The sequence below is a fragment of the Jatropha curcas genome, chromosome 5 (assembly GCF_041381405.1).
Source record: "Jatropha curcas cultivar XTBG-Jc1 chromosome 5, XTBG_Jcur_1.0, whole genome shotgun sequence".
Lineage (NCBI taxonomy): Eukaryota > Viridiplantae > Streptophyta > Magnoliopsida > Malpighiales > Euphorbiaceae > Jatropha > Jatropha curcas.
The window spans coordinates 24,910,564-24,932,123 of record NC_143155.1 but is presented as its reverse complement, the minus strand read 5'-3'; the positions used below and the strand labels follow the sequence as shown (position 1 = coordinate 24,932,123).

General features: G+C 32.9%; 3 protein-coding genes across 4 annotated transcripts; 1 reads left to right on the top strand and 2 right to left on the bottom strand.

Annotated features, from left to right (window-relative positions):
- Nucleotides 1–1,367: 1,367 nt before the first annotated feature.
- Nucleotides 1,368–4,642, bottom strand: D27 (beta-carotene isomerase D27-like protein). The gene is made up of 7 exons (XM_012237089.4): nucleotides 4,219–4,642; nucleotides 3,974–4,113; nucleotides 3,611–3,703; nucleotides 3,215–3,276; nucleotides 2,829–2,935; nucleotides 2,003–2,095; nucleotides 1,368–1,798 (listed from the first exon to the last, which is right to left on the bottom strand). The coding sequence occupies exons 1-7, from the start codon at nucleotides 4,640–4,642 to the stop codon at nucleotides 1,758–1,760; spliced, it is 960 nt and encodes a 319-aa protein (XP_012092479.2). The 3' UTR covers nucleotides 1,368–1,757.
- Nucleotides 4,643–6,563: 1,921 nt separating this feature from the next.
- On the bottom strand, nucleotides 6,564–8,806 carry LOC105649916 (histone H2A variant 1). 2 transcript variants are annotated; one of them, XM_012236746.3, is made up of 3 exons: nucleotides 8,645–8,806; nucleotides 8,193–8,324; nucleotides 6,564–7,067 (listed from the first exon to the last, which is right to left on the bottom strand). In XM_012236746.3, exons 2-3 carry the CDS (start codon nucleotides 8,310–8,312, stop codon nucleotides 6,771–6,773), a joined length of 417 nt encoding a protein of 138 aa, XP_012092136.1. In that variant the 5' UTR covers nucleotides 8,313–8,324; nucleotides 8,645–8,806; the 3' UTR covers nucleotides 6,564–6,770. The 2 variants fall into 2 exon arrangements, with proteins under 2 accessions (XP_012092136.1, XP_012092137.1); XM_012236747.3 differs by having other exon boundaries at nucleotides 8,193–8,319; nucleotides 8,645–8,799.
- Nucleotides 8,807–16,659: 7,853 nt separating this feature from the next.
- On the top strand, nucleotides 16,660–19,131 carry LOC105649915 (uncharacterized). The gene is made up of 3 exons (XM_037636088.2): nucleotides 16,660–17,783; nucleotides 17,899–18,091; nucleotides 18,408–19,131. The coding sequence occupies exons 1-3, from the start codon at nucleotides 17,367–17,369 to the stop codon at nucleotides 18,938–18,940; spliced, it is 1,143 nt and encodes a 380-aa protein (XP_037492016.1). The 5' UTR covers nucleotides 16,660–17,366; the 3' UTR covers nucleotides 18,941–19,131.
- The last annotated feature ends 2,429 nt before the right edge of the window (nucleotides 19,132–21,560 follow it).

Sequence of the window (21,560 nt, the reverse complement as noted above, 5' to 3'; positions counted from 1 at the left end):
ACTCATGTCATACGAGACTTAACTTTTCCCTCTGAGCTGCTAGCCCGCAGTCCAGACGTCCACTAATCAAAACGAAACAACAGCCCACCTTTAAGAATTATTGGACCAGAGCCAGACCCATATAAAGGCCCATCTGAATAAACCAAATCAACAGCGGGATTTAATCCAGGTTCATGGGCTTCAACTGCATGTTTGGATAGCCGGAAAATCGCAGTGTCATTTCCATCAAATGACCATTACTCGTTATTTTCTTTACTGTATCAGTGTGCTATCATTGTCTACAGGCTTTGTTCAGCTGCTAGTCTGCTACATTTTACATACAGGAAAGTTTGGTGCGCGAAGGGCGTCTTGCATTCTCGCCATTGATTCTTTTTCAGCGCTTGCAATGAATGGTAATTTTGTTTCCATTGCTCATCTTCGAGTCACTCGCTATATGTTGCTTTAATGTTCAGCTATTGAACATTGCGAACGATCGATGCTTATGCCTTTTGTGTTATATCGCGTAGCCTTGTATATTTCATGAAATTGGAAGTTTTAGATTTTTTTTTTGTCAAATTTATTTAGTTTGTTATTCGACCGGTGCAACGGCGCCGTTTTCCAGTGAAAGTTGGATGATGATTCATATTGACTGAAATTTGTAATTTGTTCAAGCATATGCTTCTATTTTGTTAATTTGTGCTTGTCTATTTGTGTTTCAATGTTTTATGCTTATTGAGATCCAAACATGGCCTTAGGAAATAGGAAATTAGTATTTATGAGAATTGGTCACGTTTGTAGCCCTTGGATATGCCCTGTGTCTCCACTAAGACCACAAAAAAGGTGGGAGACAATGTTGGTCCACCCTGCTGTGTTTAAACCCTACATTAGATATTCAATCAAAGCACTTTTCATTATGAAATTCTAATGGCTTTCGTAGTTAGCATGATGAGAAATTAGAGACATATCATCTTAGTCTAAGCCTCATCAATGACTCAGAAGAAAACTCTAAGCATTAATTCTTCTGCAGTACATTTTCACCAAATAGTTTTGCTTTGAGGGAAAGAAAGATATTTTAATGACTGATCGTTGTTTGAGGGTCTGTCGAATCTTTACCATAACTTGATTATTTCTTTGGCCGAATATAATGGTGGTCTCTTTTGTTCATCCTTCCTGGAATATGGGTGGCCGTGTTACCGTCTTGTTATCTGCAAATTACGTTCAGAATCCAAAGCCAATTGTTGGAACTTTGATGAAATGACTGATCAATTTCACTAAACATCTTAAGCTTATTTAAAGTTCATCCTTTCTTCGGAACTTTTTTATCATGGCAAATATCATTTCATACTATCCAAATATATCATTGCTTAACTATTATAATTATTAAGAAGTTAAAGCGAAGGACTTCTGGGGATGTTATTGAAAATGGAAGAAAAAGATATTCACACATTGAACAGAAGAAAATGACACGACATATATCAGATAACCTGTTGTATTGCCGGTGATGAACAATTATCCTTGCTTGGTGCTGAAGTTTTGTAACAAATGAATAATATTACTGAAACATTGTGATGTATTCCTACTTGCTATAAATTTCAGTATCCTCCATTCAGTTACCCCTGAATATAATTGCTTTAGCTTGGAGTGGCATTTCTTTGGACTTTCTAGGAAAATGTTTATGAGAAGTTAAGACTAAAACTAAACAATGAGAACAAATATCGGACAATTAGTTGTCTAGATAGAAGATTCTCATATGAACAGCTTCCTCAATTGTGTTCATGTTAACTGGAGCATTTCATTACATGCTTTCTTTTTGATTTACCTGTGAATTTACAAACACAAGAATAATGTGAGTCAGAAGCAGTTTTCAACTGAAATTTTAGAATTCGATACTAATGTAAAAAATTGTTTAGGTCTTCTTTAGGCACTCCTTAAGTGTTATATGGATGATTTCTTTGCATAATTAGATATAAGTCTGTGTGTGTGTGTGCGTGTAGAGGACTGATGGGATGAGTTGAAGTATTACATAGTTTATAGCATGGTTGGTTGAATGCTGGATCTTCAGTTAACATAGGAGGATCCTGACCAAATATCATCTCGCAACTCATATCATCAAAATCTGCATTCAGACGGCAAGTAACAACTCATATCATCATATGTTAATTGCATAATATTGTGCTTCGGTGCTCAACTATGATTGACACTGGCAAATAGGACTAAAATTCGAACTTGGGCGCTTGTAATCATGTTAATTATATAGGTTACAGAGTAATGATTGGTTTAATGGGAAACAGTTGAGAATCAGGGTCTTGCATTTAACATGGTGGACTAGCTTGCATTGACTGTGGAATCATGTAGGTTAATTTACAGTGGAATCTTTTTCTGAAAATGCAATTTATACTTTTAGTATTAATCTCTATTCTGGAATTCTCACCTGAGAATTTTTCGGTCTACCTTCAGTTATGTGCCCTAAGTGGGATATGCTTGGGGCCCTATATTGACATGATGAGCATGGTCTCCACATTCCCTAGTGCAGCTACTATTACTCTTTGCCTTTTCCTATTCTTTTATTTGTCAGTTACTATAAGAGGAAATTCAAAATAAATTGATTTTGTTTTACTGTTAGGGCACATTGTAAACCTTTTCTCTGTGCAATAATGGGAGTTTTAGAGATTAATAAAGCAGTATTCAGTATTTTATTCCCCATTAATCTGCTATGCCCTAGGATCATATAAAAAAAAAAGGCAGTTGGTATTATGGCCTGCTGGAGAAGTCTAAAGGGCTAAATCGAGGTTTAATCTTCTAATATGGAAGTAAGCATATATAACTGTTTACCAAATAATGATACTTACTGGGAACCATGTTGACTGGCATTCCCAGGGAGTGCTTAATAAAGGTTTGAGTCGGAATCTTACAGAGATTAGTACACATCCCAACACAATTAGACTCTTCTAAAAACCTGAAAAATAATAAAATAAAAATAAAATAAAGAAAGCTGTCAAATCCATGGATTATAGCTAGTTGTATTAAAAATATGAATGATTAATTGGATAATGACGGTGGTGATTGCCATTATGATGTCCATGATGTTTATGGAGAAAATAGTCTAGTTTAGCAACACACTAATCGGAGCATATTGGTTTGTGAAATGAAAAGTGTCTTAGGTTGGTGATATGGGACCCATGAAATAGGATAGTCATTTTTCTAATTTGAACATGAAGGAAGAAATTAAAATTACCTGCACTTTTTTATACGGACTACATTCTTTTCTTTTCTCCCATTGAACTCAGACTCCCGCACCTTGTTTGTAAAAACAAATAAATAAGGTTCAATCATATCATAACAAGATCTTTGTTCCTAATTAATATGCTTATTAACATCTACTTCTGTGTAAATTTACGACAAAAATGAGTAGGGTTGAATAATATATTGTTTTGTCAAATATGTTTATATGGATGTGCCTGCACAAATTATAATATTTATGTAGCGAGTTAAATATCTGCAGACACGGTTAACGGCAAGGATAATATTTGGAACCAAGAAATCATATAGTTCGGAGAAACATAACATAATTTAGCCTTACATATACATTTAAGAATTTATATTACAGCTTGTATTTGGAATATTTGCATACCTCACATGGTCCGATTAGCCAAACAAAAAACAAGGTGGTGAAAGCAGCAAAATATTCTCTTGTAAATTTACACTGGGGCAACACTGTCTTTATCTGCAATATTAACATCACTGGTTTAATATGTTTTGTGCGTGTATGTGTTTGTGTGTGTATATATATATATATATATATAATATTCTGAAAAATAAACTTGAAAACTGGTAATAAATGGAATAATTATTTCTGGTAATATAGTTTAATTGATAACATGATAATTATCAGCATATAGTTGTCTCTGCAGGTGAGTGAAAATGGAAGTATTCTTAGAAATATCTAGTCTTTAATTTAGCATGCTCATATTTGTATATGTAGCTGTGAACTTACCAGGTCAAGGACTATTCTAGGAATGGTGTTTTCAAGAGCTTGAAGCACGAGGTCACGCTGTTGAAGGAGGTTGAACTTTTGTGAAGCATCCATAGCTGCCTGCACCAAGCTTTCATAACCAGTCTTCTTGTTTCTCAATCCTGCATACGTAAGTTTCCGCTCTGTGATTTTTTTCCTTAAAACTGCAAAAATAATCCTTGAAATGAAAAAAGGAAAAAAAAAAAAAAGAACAGAAAACTAATAACCTGTTGCAGCTTGGACACTACGGGAAAGATGGTTTATTGCTAGTTGATCAAACCAGTTATCATTATAGACAGCCTTTTGCGGTAGCTCCATTAAGTTACAGGCCGGCTGTGAACCTTTCTTTTCCTTTAGTCCTCTAAAATTCGCCGGTGGCGAATCCAAAACTGCAAGAATAGGGAAAGGATTCTGCTTGAGATGATGTCTCGTCAAAGGCAGATGTGGAGTAGGACTCTTGTTTTGTGAAAGAAAACTAGCTTCCATGTTTGATAGAGAGAAAGGAAGAAACAAAGTTTGTATTGATACAGTATAAAATGGAGAGAGACGGACAGTTTTATAATTGCATCTATAACAACAAACATATAGAAACAGAACGAAGTGTGTATTAATTTTATAATCTTGTAATACTCGAAAGAACATATTCCTCATCCGGCCTAGAGATGCTTGTTTGTCTATAGCACTAGTTTGTCCATATTAATATTTCATTGGAGTATGCTGCAAAATAGTTTTATATAAACTATATAATTAAGTTCAATAAAATAGAATTTTATTTGAACATTTTAGTGTTTTTATTATTATTATTATTATTATTATAATAAGCAAATTGGCCTTCATCTCTCCTTACAAGTTATGTAATAGATTCGACTCATCATGAACTAATGCATATGCTAGTCTTTTGTCTATTCTATTTCTTTAACTGGAATTTGTGACCAAAAAATAGTCCTACTTGAAACAACAAAAGCTAGCTATCCAACTAGTGTACACCGGTTCAATGTCAACTAAGCTTTCCTTATCCATCATCTAAACGGACAGTATGATCTCAGCATGTAATTAAGAGATTGTTAAAATTCATTTCACGGAGGATTCGGGCAAAGGGAAGGCGTTCTGACTTCTGAGGCTTCAGAAATTTTTTTAAATTTTATTTTGTTAAAATAGTGTAAAAAATTTTTTTTCTTTTGATTTTTAAAATTTTAAATTTTTAAACTTTTTTTTTTCGCTCCTTTAATTTTAGAGCCTGACATTGGAACCGATGATGCGATTACATCTTCTCATAAACAGTTTAATAAATATGCTGATGGTGAGTTGCGAAGGGGAAAAAAAAGGTTAACCTAAATGGAAATCAAAGGTTGATCTAAACCCGTTATATAAAATTATCGAAATATCACCTTCCATTGTATATATAGTTTAGATTCATTAACAAACAGGTAAAGTTCATTCTCTTTTGTATATTATTTTTCAAAAAAATTATGTGAGAAGAAAATTTTTGTTAGTAGTAGAATGACTAAATGCTCTCTGAACTTTCAAATATAACAAACCAGGTGTAGAAGAATGAGCTAAAAATAAGACAACGATGTGTTAATTCTCCAAAAATAGTTTCAAAAATATACTATGTTTTTTTCTGTTTGTCTGAAGAGGATATTTACATTATTATGCATGGCATATATTATGAAATTGGACACCAAAATAGTATAAAAAGAAAACAAAAGGTGAACAAAATAATTGTAAAGCTAGCTGCCGTAAATTTTTATGCTTCTATTCTCATTCCTGCAGTATAACACCCTCACAGTCTGAAATTGTCCCTGTATAATTTGTTGTTTTAGGGCTTAATCAGTTCTGGAACGTACCGTTGCCCACTTTGTTTTTTTTTTTTTTTTTCAACCTGACGGACCATTACAAATGCTATCGTAATCATCCTAGGGTGAAGCTGGTGGACCCGTTAAAAGAACTACCCATGGAATTGACGGCAGAAGATGAAGCGGCTCTAGACCTTCAACGAATTGGATTTCGGCCTAAGCCCAAACATAAACATGGAATTTTCAAGGGGTTTACGAATAAGATAATGTAATTTTCAAAAACTATTTTCTAATTTAATATTATTCAACACTATTTTCCAAATTGAGGTAAAAATTAGGGAGAGATTTTTGAGGGAAAAAAAAATAAAGGGTTAATGTAAATTTTGCCGCTCTTATAAAAATGTTTTGCTTGCAAGTTCGCTAATAACAGAGGCAGATTCAATTGCGAACAATAAAAAAAATTAAAAAAAAAAAAAAAAAAAAACATTGATAACCGTGAAGCAAGAAAGAGAAAGTGGTTTTTTTTTTTTGGTTACTAAACGTGAATTTAGAGGGAAAAACAAATTGCATAGAAATAACTTGAATCCTCCAAGTGGATAAACTGATTTAGTAACAAGAATTAAACAACCAGCTTTTCTATTTTTTTAAAAATTGTTCAGCACTTATTTTGTTTGGATTAATAATTTAATGTAAAGTAATATGACAAGGGTTAACGTATTTTTACACCTGAGTTCATTCATAATCAAGAATTAATGAATAATAGGAACAATGTAGTATGAATCATGAAAGCTAAGAAATTTAGATTAACAATCCAACAAAGATAAAGGTTCTAGAAAACCGTCCTACGTGCCAAGAGATTATATATACTAACCAACAGTTCATAAACAAACACAAACATAATACCAATCAAACCTACATTACCCTAATCATGAGTCACATTAAACACAAATGTTCAGTTGAGTTGAGTTAAAAACGACATTAGATCAGTCTTTAGTTGTCTTGTTGATAAGAGACTTGTGAATGTGAGGGATGACTCCACCACCAGCAATGGTTCCTTTGATGAGTGTGTCGAGTTCTTCATCTCCTCTAATGGCCAGCTGCAGATGCCTTGGGGTGATTCTCTTCACCTTCAGATCTTTGCTTGCGTTTCCGGCCAGCTCAAGAACTTCTGCAGTCAGATATTCAAGAATTGAAGCCAAGTACACAGCAGCTGTGGCCCCAACGCGCCCATTTGCAGAAGTCCTTTGCTTCAGATGCCGATGAATCCGACCAACAGGAAACTACACTCATAAATATGTCAGAATATCAGCTTATAATAATAATAATACAGGTCCTTGTCAACGGTTGCTAAAATCAGGATCCACATTCGACCATTTTGAGGTATACAGGTTCAGATGACAGGATAAAATATCCTAGGATTCTATAAATTGTAAATAACGAAAAATACTAACTTTAGTAATATAAACCAAATTCTAAATCATTTTTGCCTCAATTTCTATAACTAGAATTTCATTGTCTTGTCTTTATCTTTTATATTCACTATATTTTCTTCCTTCAAAATTTGATTTTACCAAATCTCTTTTTTTTTTTTCATTTTTTAGTAAACTTTATGAACTTCTTTGACGGCCTAAAATATTTTTTTCTAGTTATTTAAAATAATTAATTCTTAAACAATTAGTGCAATAATATTTTATTCTAGTATTTGGTAAAATTGATAAATTCTTAATTGGAATCTCAATTCTTAAATAATTCCATTCTGTACACTTCTAACGATTATGAATAAATCCTTCTAAGATTCACTAGTAGAGAAAAGATTCTACATAAGATCCAATCTAATAGTTAAAATTATCGCAGACCTAAATTGTGATTCTAATAACCATGGTCCTCGTGCAGTTTCCCTATTGGATCAACAATTAACACTCAATTTTGTTGAAGGAGAAAATTCAAGTCCAAAATCCTTAATACAACTTCATAACATCACTGACAGCCTTTTTTTGCTAGAAACATCGGGGAATGAGAATTAAATTACTTAGAACTTCCTCACATCCAACTTGCAAGAACATGGCCACAAATCCTATAAATAACGAGCCATAAACGAGGTCAACGTTTTGTCATACCCAAATAAACTAAATATCAAAGTAGCCATTACGTTTCTTGCTAGCAGAAAACTCAGATTCAGCACTCACAAAGAAATATTGCACGTTAAATGTAGCGTGAATCACCCAGAATTCCGAACAAAACACTAGAAATTTAAACGCAACCATTAAAAATTTTCAAGCAAAACTCGAAAAAAAATAAAATAAAATAAAATAAAATAAAGCAGATCAAGCAACAAAACTATATTTGAAGAAAAAAAAAATAGAAATATGTAATTTTCTAAGCAGAAAATTGCTGGTGAAGGTTACCTGGATACCGGCACGAGAAGACCGGGAAATAGGCCTTTTCTTGTCCTTATCTTTTTCCTTATCCTTGTTTGCTGCAGTGGTTTTAGCTGCCAAAAGCCCTTTCCCTCCTTTACCAGCCATTTTTCACCTACTCTTTTTTTTCCAAATTTACAATGTTAGAGCCAAACAAATCTCATGAAATCAAAATTTCGACGCATGAAGAGCATAATTCCTTAGAACACAGTTAGCAGAATGAAGTTCGAAATTACATACAAAATCAAACCAAGCATAAACGACATCATCATAATTCTAAATAACCAAAAAAAAAAAAAAAAAGGAAGGGCAGAACTTTATTTTGCAGATCTAAGCATTCAGTACAGAACAAATATCAGATCTAAAAAGGAAACTTGTAAGAAAAGGAATCAAAATTCTACAGAACGAAAACTATAAGGGACAGAGACAGAGAGAGAGACCTGAGGTATGCGTTGAAGATGCGAGGTCAAAGTAGGTGTGAAGAGAGGAGACTGGAGATTGAAAATGAGAGATGTGATTTTTGGATTTGAGCTTTGTTTTAGTCTTTTTTTTTTTGAAATTTATGGGGGCGGGATTTTAAATCTTTGGTGAACGAGAAAGAGCGGGTGAATCTGGGTGGGAAAGCCTCAAATTTTCAGAATCGAAAATTTAACTTTATCCATTTGTCCTTTCTCTTCTAGTTAATTACAAGAATGCCACAGTGTACCGACACGTGACGCAATCAAACGGGCCTTTTGTTTCTGAATAAATTGAACGAAGCCTGACCAAACTGCGCCTAGACCAGGGTTTCTAGTAGTTGGGTTTTAAATGGTGTATAGCTACGCCTGGGCCAACATGTTTATTCCATTTCGGCCCATTAGGCCAAGATATGAGATCAATTGTAATGACAATGTTCAAGCCCACTCCAAAAATCCCAAGGCTGGGTTAAATTTTTGGCTTAAAAGCCTCAAACTCAAACGCGACTTAATATTTATTCATAAAAATTATTAAATTGAAAATTTAATCATATTAATTATTTTTCAATGAATGTTAAAAGTTTATTTCATATTACTATTTTTATTTTTTATTTTTAATATGAAAATTTTCATTATGTAATGATATGCAAACATTTTTTAAAGCTAAGGTACCAAGCAATGACCAACGCGTCATGCCTCCATGGTTTGCCACTTGTAAGAGATGCACTGAAGAAAAAAGAAGATTGACGGTGGAGTAGAAAATGGAAAATCTCTTGAGATGTGTTGATGAAAAAGTAGACAAGAATATAAGGAAGGGCTTAAAAAATGGTAAGTGGAGATTGGGAAAATGAGGAGATTGTACTGTGTTCTCACACGGAAACAGAAATTCACTAAAGATGCAAAAGCAAACAAATTTATCAAGTAATTGAAGGGCAATCAATGGTCTAAATAGAAAGGCATCCCATAGAAGACTAGGCTTAGGGTAGCCCCTTCAAGCACGCCATTACCTTCCACAAAAGTCAATAATTATTCATTTTTCATTGGATTTTATTTGCATTTGATATATGTATAGACAGTATAGTTCAGGATCGAACCGAGACGATTTCAAGGTATCGGTCTTATCACTTGAGCTATGCATCATTTACGTTTTTTTTTCAATTGTAATAAAATTGTAAATTAAAATAATATTAAATAACAGAAAACGATTTTATCTATCTTGTTGTCAAATTTTGGTTTTTACAAGGGTTCCATTCGATTCCAAATGCGAACATGGCAGGAAAACAGAATATTCACTGTTAAAGAACTGGTCAGTTACGCGTGAGATCGAAATATGATACACACACTGCATAAATATTCATTTTGACCCTTAGATTTTTATAAAATATCCTGTTTGCTTTAAAATTAATTTTTATGTCATTTTGAGACAAAACTTTTAAGTCCATCATCAATTTACACCATTTTTTAGTAAAAAAATAATAAAATATTATGCATTGTACTTTTAAAGAATCATAAATTAAAAATAAAAACTCAATCCCATTGTCGAAGACGAACAAAAAGAAGAAAATATATTAATTGCTTTTCTTAGGGAAAAAAGACATTAATAAGTTTTCCTCATATTTTTAATATAATATATTTTTATTATTATGATTACTTTTCTGTGTATTTCAACTTATATAAATTATGGTTTTTTATTTTTCACTAGACAAATATCACTCTCACACACATTGACTTAGCGGTAGCCTAAATTATAAGGGGAAAAAAAAAGTGCCCCCTAGCCTAACTTTTTTACCCTTCGTCGTAGGTTTTACTGTTTTGCCTTTAAAAGTTTGTAAGAATGTGATCACGAGCCTGCAAAATTAGCTGTATTAATATGTGTTAGATATTTTAGTAGCGTTTAACTATTAACTATTTATATAACTTTTCATAAAACGCTAAAAGTTAAACGTTATATAAATTAACTTTTTATTGAATGTTACACTAACATCTAAAAACTAGTTCAAACGTTATGTTGTCGAAAACTATAAAAAATAGCTTTTAAGTCAAAATGCTAAAAACTATTTGAAAAGCTATTTATGAATATAGCCTGAGTAGAAATAGAGTGGCACCAAATTAATAATAATAGGCACAAAATTGCATAATTTTGGTTGCAATAGAGAGGAGTGGATCCTGTACATGAAATAGATCTGACAAATGACACCGGAACTACCTTCTCCTCTCAAATTTGCATCATGAAATCGGAAGGACACAGACCCACATTAGGTCTCATATATCAACTTCCTCAGCTGCAATGATTTTGACCCTAAATTTGGTCTTATATATAGTGTAGACATTATTGGTGGGTTTCTTGTATTAAGAAGGACAAATAGATGCATGGTCTCTTTCAAGGGATACAAAATGTTAATGTGCTATGGTAATTTCCTGCTTAACTGCCATATAAAAAAAAATCCCAATTGCCTTGGTAAATACAAATCATTGAATAGGAATTGGGACAGACGCCAGACAGCATATTTCAGTACGGCCCATCTTCAATGTCACACACATGGCTGTCCTTCATTATTAAAGCCCAAATCAATTATTAGGCCCAATTTGGAATTAAAACTAGTGGTTTTGGTGCATTTCATTTTTCTTTTTTCTTTTTTAAGTGTTGGCAACATTGACACCTGTCTAAAGCTACTGTATGAACCAAATGTCAATAGTTATCCGTCATTATTATTATTATTTTATTCATTTTAAAAATAATAATAATAATATTCTCATTTATTCCAATTGTTTTTATTTGAATGGTTTGGCTTATAAATGTGTCCAGTGTAAGGAAAATAGAGTGATTAATGAATATTTTAATTATTTGATTCAGAAAAAAAAAATATTTATATTCATTTATAACCTTATCTCAATAATTATACTCTAATCAATAAAATAGAAAGTACAGCGAAATAAGCTCTTAAAATTGCAAAACTTTAATTGATAGTATTAATTTAGCGATGCAGCAGTAGATTGCAAAAGATTTAAACCTGACCTCTGCACCAATAAGGTGTTGGTTAGGGTGATAAGCGACATTAATCTCAGTAAGAGTAAAAATATAAATTCGATCTTCAAAACAACACATTTTATTATAAGGGCAAAAAACATTTATATTTTACGGTCCGAGAGATATTATATCTCCATTTTTCTTCCTTTTAAGAATTTATGAAGTGATAACAAAAGTTATCAAATTATTTAAGTTTTTAGAAAGAAAACTTAATAGGACTTGCTAAAATTTTTGAATATCAATTTAATAAAAATCACCTTTTCTTTTCATATAAAATTTCAATTTTGTATATTGTGAGATAAGTACAAAATTATTCATCTACAATTTTTTTTTTTACATCAAAACAATGTAACTACAAATCCTTCGAAAAACAAAGTAGAGGTTAATATGCATGCATAGGATACTTTGCACAGAAACAAACTATTCCTTACCACTTAACTCCAAAAATGGAAGTTAAGGAAGTTGCTATGAACATCAACATGAATAGAGGAAGGTACTATTTTGTATTAAATTGTGACAAGTAACTGCAATGCAGATAGTACTGTTTTGTATGTTTCATACAAGACCTTAGCTATCATTAATAAATTAGGGTTCAAAGAAGCCATTTTCACAATCATATCCAAGCTATTGTCTAATTGATTTTTGGTATTGTACTCTTTTGTATTACTTGTTTTCCTTCACTCAATTTACGATCTCAGCAAAAACACTGTTTTGTGGTGTTGTAGATAGACAATACCAATTCAATAATAGACAAACTTCACATGAAATATCCAACTACTTTTGTAGTTTTTGAGTTATTAATCATATGCACATACTTTGTATTAAAATTGAAAAGAAGAACGACTTTGGAATTTAAATTCGGAAAAAAAAAATATGATTTTTTCTATATATTTATTTCCGAATTTTTTCCACAATCTTTTCAATATAAAGCTAATCTCATTTTGAAATTTATTACCCTGTTTATTCCATAAAATAAATAAATAATAAAAAATTACATTTTACAGTAACGGATGATAGTAAATACGAGTAAAATTAATGTATTTAAATTGTCAAAATGAATGTTTAAGAAAATTACCGTTGGTTTGGTGTGAGGTCAAATCCTCACAAATTGTATTTTCACCGAATGTGTGATCCAAAGTAAGTATTTGCAACCTGACATCAAATGATAAATTAAGATTGGCAGTTGAACTTGGTCAGTCTTCAATCTCCAAACTTTAGAATTTACTATCAGTACACATAAGTTTTTAATAACATATATCATTTTGAAAAAAAAAAAAAGAAAAAAACAAAGTGAACATGTTGTATTAATATATAAGGTTTTCTCGTAAATATCTCATGCTCTTTGAGGAAAAGATTAATTTTATTCTGGGATTATAAATTCAATCATGCTTTACTATTTAAGTCATTTTTGCAGCTAAAATAAAATTTTAATTTTACTAATATATTTGAGAATATATTATATTATTATCTAGATGTAAAGTTGAACCCTACAAATTAACTAGATGATAATACTTTTAAACTTCTAGTATCAATCATTGCTAAAATCCATAATAAATAATACAGAATAAGAAAATTGTTGGTTCCCAAATATTTTATTTTTGTATTAGGGTCCCACTTTGGTGGTCCCTTAATAACTAATTTGCTTCTTTGCTAAATGCTCGACAATGGACTTACAGTTGTTGCATCATAATCATTAGCCATAGCCACCTAACATCAGATAAATTTCAAGATAGATTTTTGTTTTTTGTTTATATTTTTTTATATTTTTTAAAGATGAATATTATTGCTATTCAATTATTATGGATAATAGCTAATTTTATATTCTTTTTTACAAAAAAAAGAAAAAGCTAATTTGGTGGATTAGAAAGCCATCACGAGTCCCCTAAACTTAATTATCATGTTTTTGGTAAATAAAAGGGAAAAAAGAAGAAACTAACTAGGGCATAATCCAAAAAAGCAATTTCCTAATATCTTGCAGTATCAAAGGAAGAACACCAGAAACAAGATCATAAAAAAAAAAAAAAAGAAAAAAAAAAGGAGAACATATACGTAAAGAAGAACTAAATTTGGTCATTCGATCGACACAAAAATTAATTTCTCTATATATATGATTTATTGAGAAAATAATATTTAAAATTATCATTTTTATCGAGCCTTCTTATCTTTATTGTTATAAATTCAACTCTCAAATTTTTATTTTTTAATTCATCATTATCTATGATGAATTTTTAAAAAGTGAATTTAGTAAATAATAATCTAGAAAGAATCGAAATAATTACTAAAGTTTTCACTAAAAACGTAGCATTAGCGAGTACTGCACTTCCAACGCCATCCAAGTCAAAATGAGCTATTACAGATATAACTCAAATTGCTCAAATCAATTTGTTCAAATTCAGTCAAAATCGAACTAGGTTTAGACTAAAAACATATTGTTTAAATCTGGTATTTTTATGGTGAGGGTTGAGCAGATGCCCAGGCTCGTGGACAACTTTATCATCAACAAACGTGAAAAGATATTTTGAGTGGACAGTTTGCAGAGGTCGCAATGTAATATATGCATTTGAATCAAAGATTTTGGAACTTAATAACTTCAAATTAAAATATATTTGGATCTATTAATTTCGTATCAGTTTCAATTTCAACAAAGTTTTTAACTAATTTTGATCTTTTTTTAGCATTTTTTCTTTAATTGGTATTGTAGGCTGACTGGATTTATAACTAGCTTCAAGTTCACTAAGTCAAGGGAATTCATTGTTCTCATTCATCAAACATGTATCACGATATGAGAGCTGTAAAACTTGACAACGAAGAAGCGATTTTTTTTTTTTTTTTTTCTCTCTTTTATTCTTCTTAATGGTCTCAATGAGAGATCCCAAGTATGCAGATTATAATGGAGAAGCCTTTTCTCAATTTAGATAAACTTTACAATTTGATATATCATGGGATTTAGGAATAGTTTTTTTTAAGTAACTTTTAGGATTTTAACTAGTCAAAATATTAACCGCTATTTTTTATAGTATTCGTTAACATAACGTTTAAACTAGATTTAGCTATCAAAATAGCGTTTTATATAAAAGTTAACTTATATAACATTTATCGTTTTATGAAAAATTACTCAAACAACTAACAATTAAACACTATAAAAACAGTTAACAACTATGAAAACAGTTAATTTTACCGAATAGATCCAAAAAGAAGAAATCTGGAAGTCTTTCTGACTCTCTCTCTTGGATGTTTTTTCGATTTTGTTTTTTAATTGGTCGGTGGTGATTCATTTTTATCCATTTTCATTGTTTTCTTCATTTGAAACAAAATTCACATTTAGTCACTTAAATATTTAATAGTTAATAATAACTATGGTGTTTTCACTTTTTGGTTTAAAAAAACAAAATGAGATAATACTGCGGAAAGTTTATTTTTTGGTTGCATTTAAAATTGGACTGATTTTTATCCGAAAAATTAATTTCTTCAGCTAAAATTATCTCCAATAAAAAAATTATATATATATTCTTTTATTTCTTTCAAGATATTATGATGTTCGCTACTTACAAGTTTTTCTAAAAAAAAAGTTTTGCAATTCAATTTCGCAAGACGAAATACAAAGGTATTCTCTGTTACAAGCTCAATCCTTTCCTGAAATGTAACAATTGGCTGTTAAAAAGAAAAGGCAAACGCTGAAATGACTTGTTTTGGTTGAGGAAAACCAGGTAACAATAAGGCCAACATTCATAACTTCGATTGGATTTCCACCTCACTCTAAGTTCACCCAGCCAAGAGTTCATTGTTCTGATTTCATCAAACTTGTATCAATTGGAACATTCAATTCCGGCTAATTTCGTCGTTTTCAGCCAGTTTTCCAAAGATTAGAATTATGGCCTACTCGGTACTCTTCTAGTTCTAGTTTGGTTCAGAGCTGAAATATCCCGGTCGATTTTAATTCGGAGTTATAGCAAGTAAATCTTGGTCCGGTTTCAATTCAAACCGAACTGTGGCAGCGTGTACACTGACACCGCGACACCCCAGGTACCAATTGCATGAAAGACGACAATGAATTCAAATTTCGATGGATCACACGCGATCCAACGGCTTCCACATTTGACAGTGTACGTGGCTTGACCAACTTAATCCAAATGTATAAAATCTCCCGAAAATTGGTGACGCGTGTCCACCAGCTAAACGACGTCTCTCAAAGGAAACAAAAAAGCTTCGATTGCTCACTCCAGATTAGCTCCCACCCCAAGCTCTCTGGTCCAAGCATCAAGCAACAGTCATCTACTATGGGGACCCCACCACCCACCCTCTCTTACTTAAACACTCCTTACTTTTCACTAAATTACCATAACGCAATTGACTCAAATGACCATCGTATCCTCTTTATATTACTCGCGTGACGTCGACACTGACTCCTTATCCAATTCTGCTTTTGGGGGTAGTTTAGTCAAACCATATGTCTAGATTTTTCAGTTTAAGACAGCGCAATTTCCATTTTCCACAGAAAAGAACAAGCATTTAACCAAGATGGTATGATAGAAATGACTATTCAGTTCTTTTGTCATCTACTCCCCTTGTCTATATTTTGGCTACTATTAGTTACTTAATTCCTCCTTCAGCAGGGGCTTCATCGTAAAGCCGAAATTGGCATGCTAAATTTAGTTAGAGAGTTGGTTTCTCAAAGTTACCCATGCCAAGACAATAAGACGATTCCCAAAGTCACTGTATAACCACCAGGCTCACCATGCCCTTTCAACAAAAGTACAAGGGTATATTGGGAAATAAAGTGGGGCCATCATCGTCACTATGCCATAACGTGGCGTTAAGTTACAAGCACAAGAACACGAAACGGGTTTGTTCTCGTACACGTACCCTCAAGGTGCAGATTACACATCCAATGCCACGCTGGATTAACACGTGGCAGTTCATTCCCAGTCAGCGCGGTCTCATCCTCAGTTCTCTTTAAAGTGCCCACGCCCTCTTCATCTCCTCTTTATCGTCCTCTCACAAACGCCAAAATATACACACGAGTAACCTTCATCCCTCCTCCTCTTCTCTGTTTCATTTTTTACTTCTTAATCGACGCCGGCTATTTCACAGCCGGAAATTTCAAGAAATTGACCGGAAAATGGAGGCTTCGGCGATAGATTGTGCTTTAATTAACCAAAATGAAGGCGTGACGTTATCGTGCCGTCGCGTAGTTCGGGAACTTTAACCGTATGTAGAAATAAGCAAAAGCGACTTTACTTAGCAGAGTTTAGAAGTTATTCCATGCTTTGTCCGTCAAATCAGAGGCAAGATACTATATAATAATATCGTCGGAGTAGAGTTAAGGAGTCTCGAATTTTGTTAACGCATTCATCTTTGGCGAAATTCTGGATTTCCGTGTCGATTCGATCTGCTGATATCATCCTGTGGACTTATCAATGAGTCTGGTGCATCCTTTGTGATTGTTTCGATCCATGTGTTTTGGGATTTTCTTTTGCGAAATTACATTTCTTCCATCTCAATATTTGTACTGAAGGCAGAGAATGAAGAAAAGTAAATAAAAGCTCTGAAGTTTGGTAGTTTTAGGAACTAATTAGTATCGCGATTAAGCTTTTTGAAAATGGAGGAGAAATTTTTGTAGAAATCTGTCGACGCCGGTGGTACGGCGAGGAGTTTCTTTTGTCTTTGATCACGCTGATCATGCCTTTTCAAATGAAGATCCAGCCAATTGATTCACATACTCTCGATGCTCCGACTCGGTTGGAGGCAGTAAAGCCGGTGGTGAAATCGCGTTTCAAGCGGCTCTTTGAACTACAGTTCCTGAGAAATTCCACGGCTGAAAAGGTAGGCGTGGTTGATGAACCGCATTTTAACAAGGAAGGCTGTAATGTCGCGGCTGAGTTTGAGCCGAGTTCTGTGTGCTTGGCAAATATGGTACAGAATTTCATAGAGGAGAACAACGAGAAGCAATCATCCGCCGCAGTGAGGTGCAGCCGCAACCGCTGCAACTGCTTCAACGGTAATTGCAATGACGGCTCGGAGGACGAATTAGATACATTTGGTGGTTTGGGAGACTCTAATCATGTTTCCTCTGGCGAAGCAATTGAAATTCTAAAGGTAGATGATCTGATTTGCCAAAGTTTTGTGTCCTTGTGAATTACTTTATTCTACTTTTTTATTTTCTCAAACTTGGGGCCTGTTCTGTAATAGCTTAATTTTCATTTATGAACAGAGTTTGGTCCCTTGTGCAAGTGTTTCTGAGAGAAATTTACTAGCGGACACTGCGAGAATTGTTGATAAGAACAAGATCTGCAAGCGTAAAGACGATTTTTGCAAGAAAATCGTTACTGATGGATTGGTAGCTCTTGGATACGACGCTTCCATCTGCAAGTCTCGCTGGGAAAAAGCCCCCACCCATCCCGCCGGTATTTTCTCTAGCTTAAGCAGCTTCTCTCTTTTAAGTTGCAAAAATATCTAAATTTTCTGTTCGTTAGCTGGGAATAGGCAAATAACTGCAAAAGATAGAACTCTTTTAATATAGTAGAAAACAGAAGCAAACCGCTCTTCCTTCCTTCTGCCGCTTAAGACGCAAACTTTTTTGAAACCCTTCCTTGGATAATATATAGTTATTTTCCCAGCGTACTTGTATGAGATGTAATTATTACATGACAATCTGAAGTTATAATTCAAGCTATACATATAACAGATCATGAGAAATGTTTGATTGCGTTGCAAATGCAGGCGAATATGAGTTCATAGACGTGATAATCTCAGATGAGAGACTGCTAATCGACATTGATTTCAGATCGGAATTTGAAATCGCTCGATCAACCAAGGCTTATAAATCTCTTCTTCAAACTCTGCCCCATATCTTTGTGGGCAAACCCGATCGTCTCCAGAAGATCATCTCCGTCGTATCGGATGCAGCGAAACAAAGCCTGAAAAAGAAGGACATGCACATTCCACCATGGAGAAAAGCCGAGTACGTCAAAGCCAAATGGCTTTCTCCTTATACGCGAGCCAAACCTGAAAAGAAGCAACCTTCGGTTCCAAGAGCCGTCAGCGAGTTTGGAACCGTTGATGAAGAGAATAATTCAGTGGAGGATACTGAATTGGGCGACCCTGTATTTGCTTTGTCATCTGAAAGTTCTGTGGATGAAAAGAACGACGTGATGGTGAAAGAATGGAAACCGCCTGAAATTAAGCCCAAGAGTTTTCCGATTGGGGTTAAGATCGTGACTGGCTTGGCTTCAGTTATTGAGGATGAGCCATAAAATTTTGGTCTTAATTTTTTTTTTTTTCCTCTTTTTAAATTTTGGAGATCAGATATCATGTGAGATATTAACTAATCAAAAATCCCCTTCTGCTTTTTGTGTAAGGGTCTGATTTTACTAATATCAAATAAACTCTTACTGTAAGAATACTATACGGATAACATTTTTTTTCCCTTTTCTTTTTGGATTAATTTCATGTCTCCATCTCCATCTATAATTTTCTGAATCAAATAATAGATTTTAGTCATTTATTCCATCTGTTTTCAATTGTTTCTTTTCCTTTTTATTTTCCCTCCCCTTTCATAATTGAATCTGTTACAGTTTACAGAGAAGGATATTTGGATAAGCGGATTCAAGAAAATCAACAATAAATTGGTAATTTTCCAATCTCCATTACTCATATTTATTTCTTTAATCTCCGTTTCTTATATTTATTTCTTTATTTCATATTCAATCAGTCTTGTGTCATATACTCGCTCAGATCGGTTGATGATAATTTTTATTACGTATCTTAGGTGTGGAGAAGAACAGAATTTGATGATGAAGAAAGGACAGAAGAGACTGGTGCAATCTCGAGCGCCGTGAGGTGAGGACCGATACTGTGAGCATAAAACCATTTTTAATACACTCATCCACATGACTGATGACTCATCTATCCCTATCGTCATTTTTTTGAATCTCTCCTCCATTTGAAGCAACCTTTGATTTATGTTGTTCTGTATAAATTGCAAATTATATCCTCAATCACAATACATGTGAAGACTACTTTTTTAATGCTGGTACAGGAGAGAATGAAGATTAGTTTGTTTATATTCTGTTTCAAATAATTATCTTAATAAATACTCCGTGGCATAATTCCGAGTTTAGGTTTGTATAACTAGCATAATAATTGGGATAGAGAGCATTATATAATCCATAAATTAGTTGGAATTTGCCGTTTGTTCAAAGTAAAGGCTGCAATGAGATCTTCATTAGAGAAGAAATGAATATGCGATAATTAGTATGTGTACTAGATGTTGGTGGTTAAGAAGTGCAATTGAAATCTCTTTACTTGTGACGCGGGCGAGAGTTGGTTGGGGCAGAACTGAAGCGATTCGAAGCGTGTTGAATAATTTTTATGCACTTCAAATTTTCAAGCGACAAATTTGGATGTAAATATATCCTGTCCTTATCCATTTAAATATTTGTGGTTGGATTGACAAAAAGGATAACGTGACTTGCGGAATGATTTAACGATTTCAGAATTGCACGAATGCTAGTTAAATGCTATTTTAAACACGACGCCAGTGGTGTGTCCACAATTTCTTTAGACTTGCTGGATCTAGCGGTCAAATTTTCGATAGCAATACCCATTGGTATCATTTGCTCATAATTTTTCGATAATTTCTAATATTACAGAATATGAAATTGAAAATGAAGTTTGCAAAAAATAATAATAATATAAAAAGATTTCCCTGACAATAATCTATAATTATTAAAATCCAAATGGATCATTTCTTGACGTAGACTATTTCAGGCAAGTGGATTCTAGTTTTATTAAATTAAAATTTATCTTAATCTAGTTTTATTGGTTGTACAACATTTGTGTATAAAAGAAAGTGAAATTAATATTTTCAGTTGTTTGGAGAAAGAAAAAGATAAAAAAAATTACATAAATCTGTCCATCAAAATAAATCTATATATCCTTATTTCTTTTTTTTTATTCAAAAATACTTCAGTCTTATTTTTTATGCTAATCTACATCCCGCGCATCATCTTCCTTTCATATATGTTTTTTATTAACATGTTCTTAATTTATACTGGTATTTGTGTTGGGCAAAATAGACCGGGACCACATAGGATCTGGGAAATTGCAAAAGGAAGCTATAGTATATTTTTAAAATAGCAGTAGTAGTAAGCAGTTATTGAACTGATATTTAATTTGTTTTCTATGTTTTGTTTTGTAAACCAGAGATGAATCATTACATTTTGTAAACATTTGTGCATGGATATCAATTAAAACCCCTGATTGAATCTGATGCGCCAGAATCTGTTTTATAAGGTTAAGTGAGGTCACCTTCTCCCCCAGTTTTCTCTTAATAAATATATATACAGAAAACCTACCAAAGTTCTTAGCTTGACATGAATGTATCACTTTCCTAGATAGGAACATCTTACCAACTCTCTTAGACCCTCCCTCTCTAATCTCTATCCGTTAATTAATCCATCCTTATCTTCTTGTTCTTGTTTGTTGGGGTAACATAGGATAAACATTTCAATTTCATCCTTCATTTTTTAATCATTTATTCAGGAAATTAATTTTGTTGAGTTTGTAAGGTAACTTGTTTCTTAATTTATGGTAATTTTGAATTCTTTTACCCAAATTTCCCTTCTAAGAACTAATTATTACTTATCATACCTACTTTCTGGTCCATTTCTTCAGTTACCCCTAATTTGCGCTTCAGATAATTTATTCTCTCTATCTCTGTTTTTAGTGCATCACGGATTAGATTAATGTGGTGTACCATGTTAAATTTACTTCTTATTCCGTTGAAAGCAATGAGTCTTACCTAAATAATAGTGAAATTATCTCAAGAATATAGATCTTTTAATTGGATTCGAAGGAACGAATTGCTTTTTT

Coding starts and splice junctions, on each gene's coding strand:
- D27 (XM_012237089.4), bottom strand. CDS start 4,642: ATGAGGAATATGTTCTTTCGAGTATTACAAGATTATAAAATTAATACA. Junction 3,704..3,973: donor CTAGAATAGTCCTTGACCTG/GTAAGTTCACAG, acceptor TTAATATTGCAG/ATAAAGACAGTGTTGCCCCA. Junction 2,096..2,828: donor GCCAGTCAACATGGTTCCCA/GTAAGTATCATT, acceptor GTCTGAATGCAG/ATTTTGATGATATGAGTTGC.
- LOC105649916 (XM_012236746.3), bottom strand. CDS start 8,312: ATGGCTGGTAAAGGAGGGAAAGGGCTTTTGGCAGCTAAAACCACTGCA. Junction 7,068..8,192: donor CTTCTCGTGCCGGTATCCAG/GTAACCTTCACC, acceptor TTATGAGTGTAG/TTTCCTGTTGGTCGGATTCA.
- LOC105649915 (XM_037636088.2), top strand. CDS start 17,367: ATGCCTTTTCAAATGAAGATCCAGCCAATTGATTCACATACTCTCGAT. Junction 17,784..17,898: donor AAGCAATTGAAATTCTAAAG/GTAGATGATCTG, acceptor ATTTATGAACAG/AGTTTGGTCCCTTGTGCAAG. Junction 18,092..18,407: donor AGCCCCCACCCATCCCGCCG/GTATTTTCTCTA, acceptor TTGCAAATGCAG/GCGAATATGAGTTCATAGAC.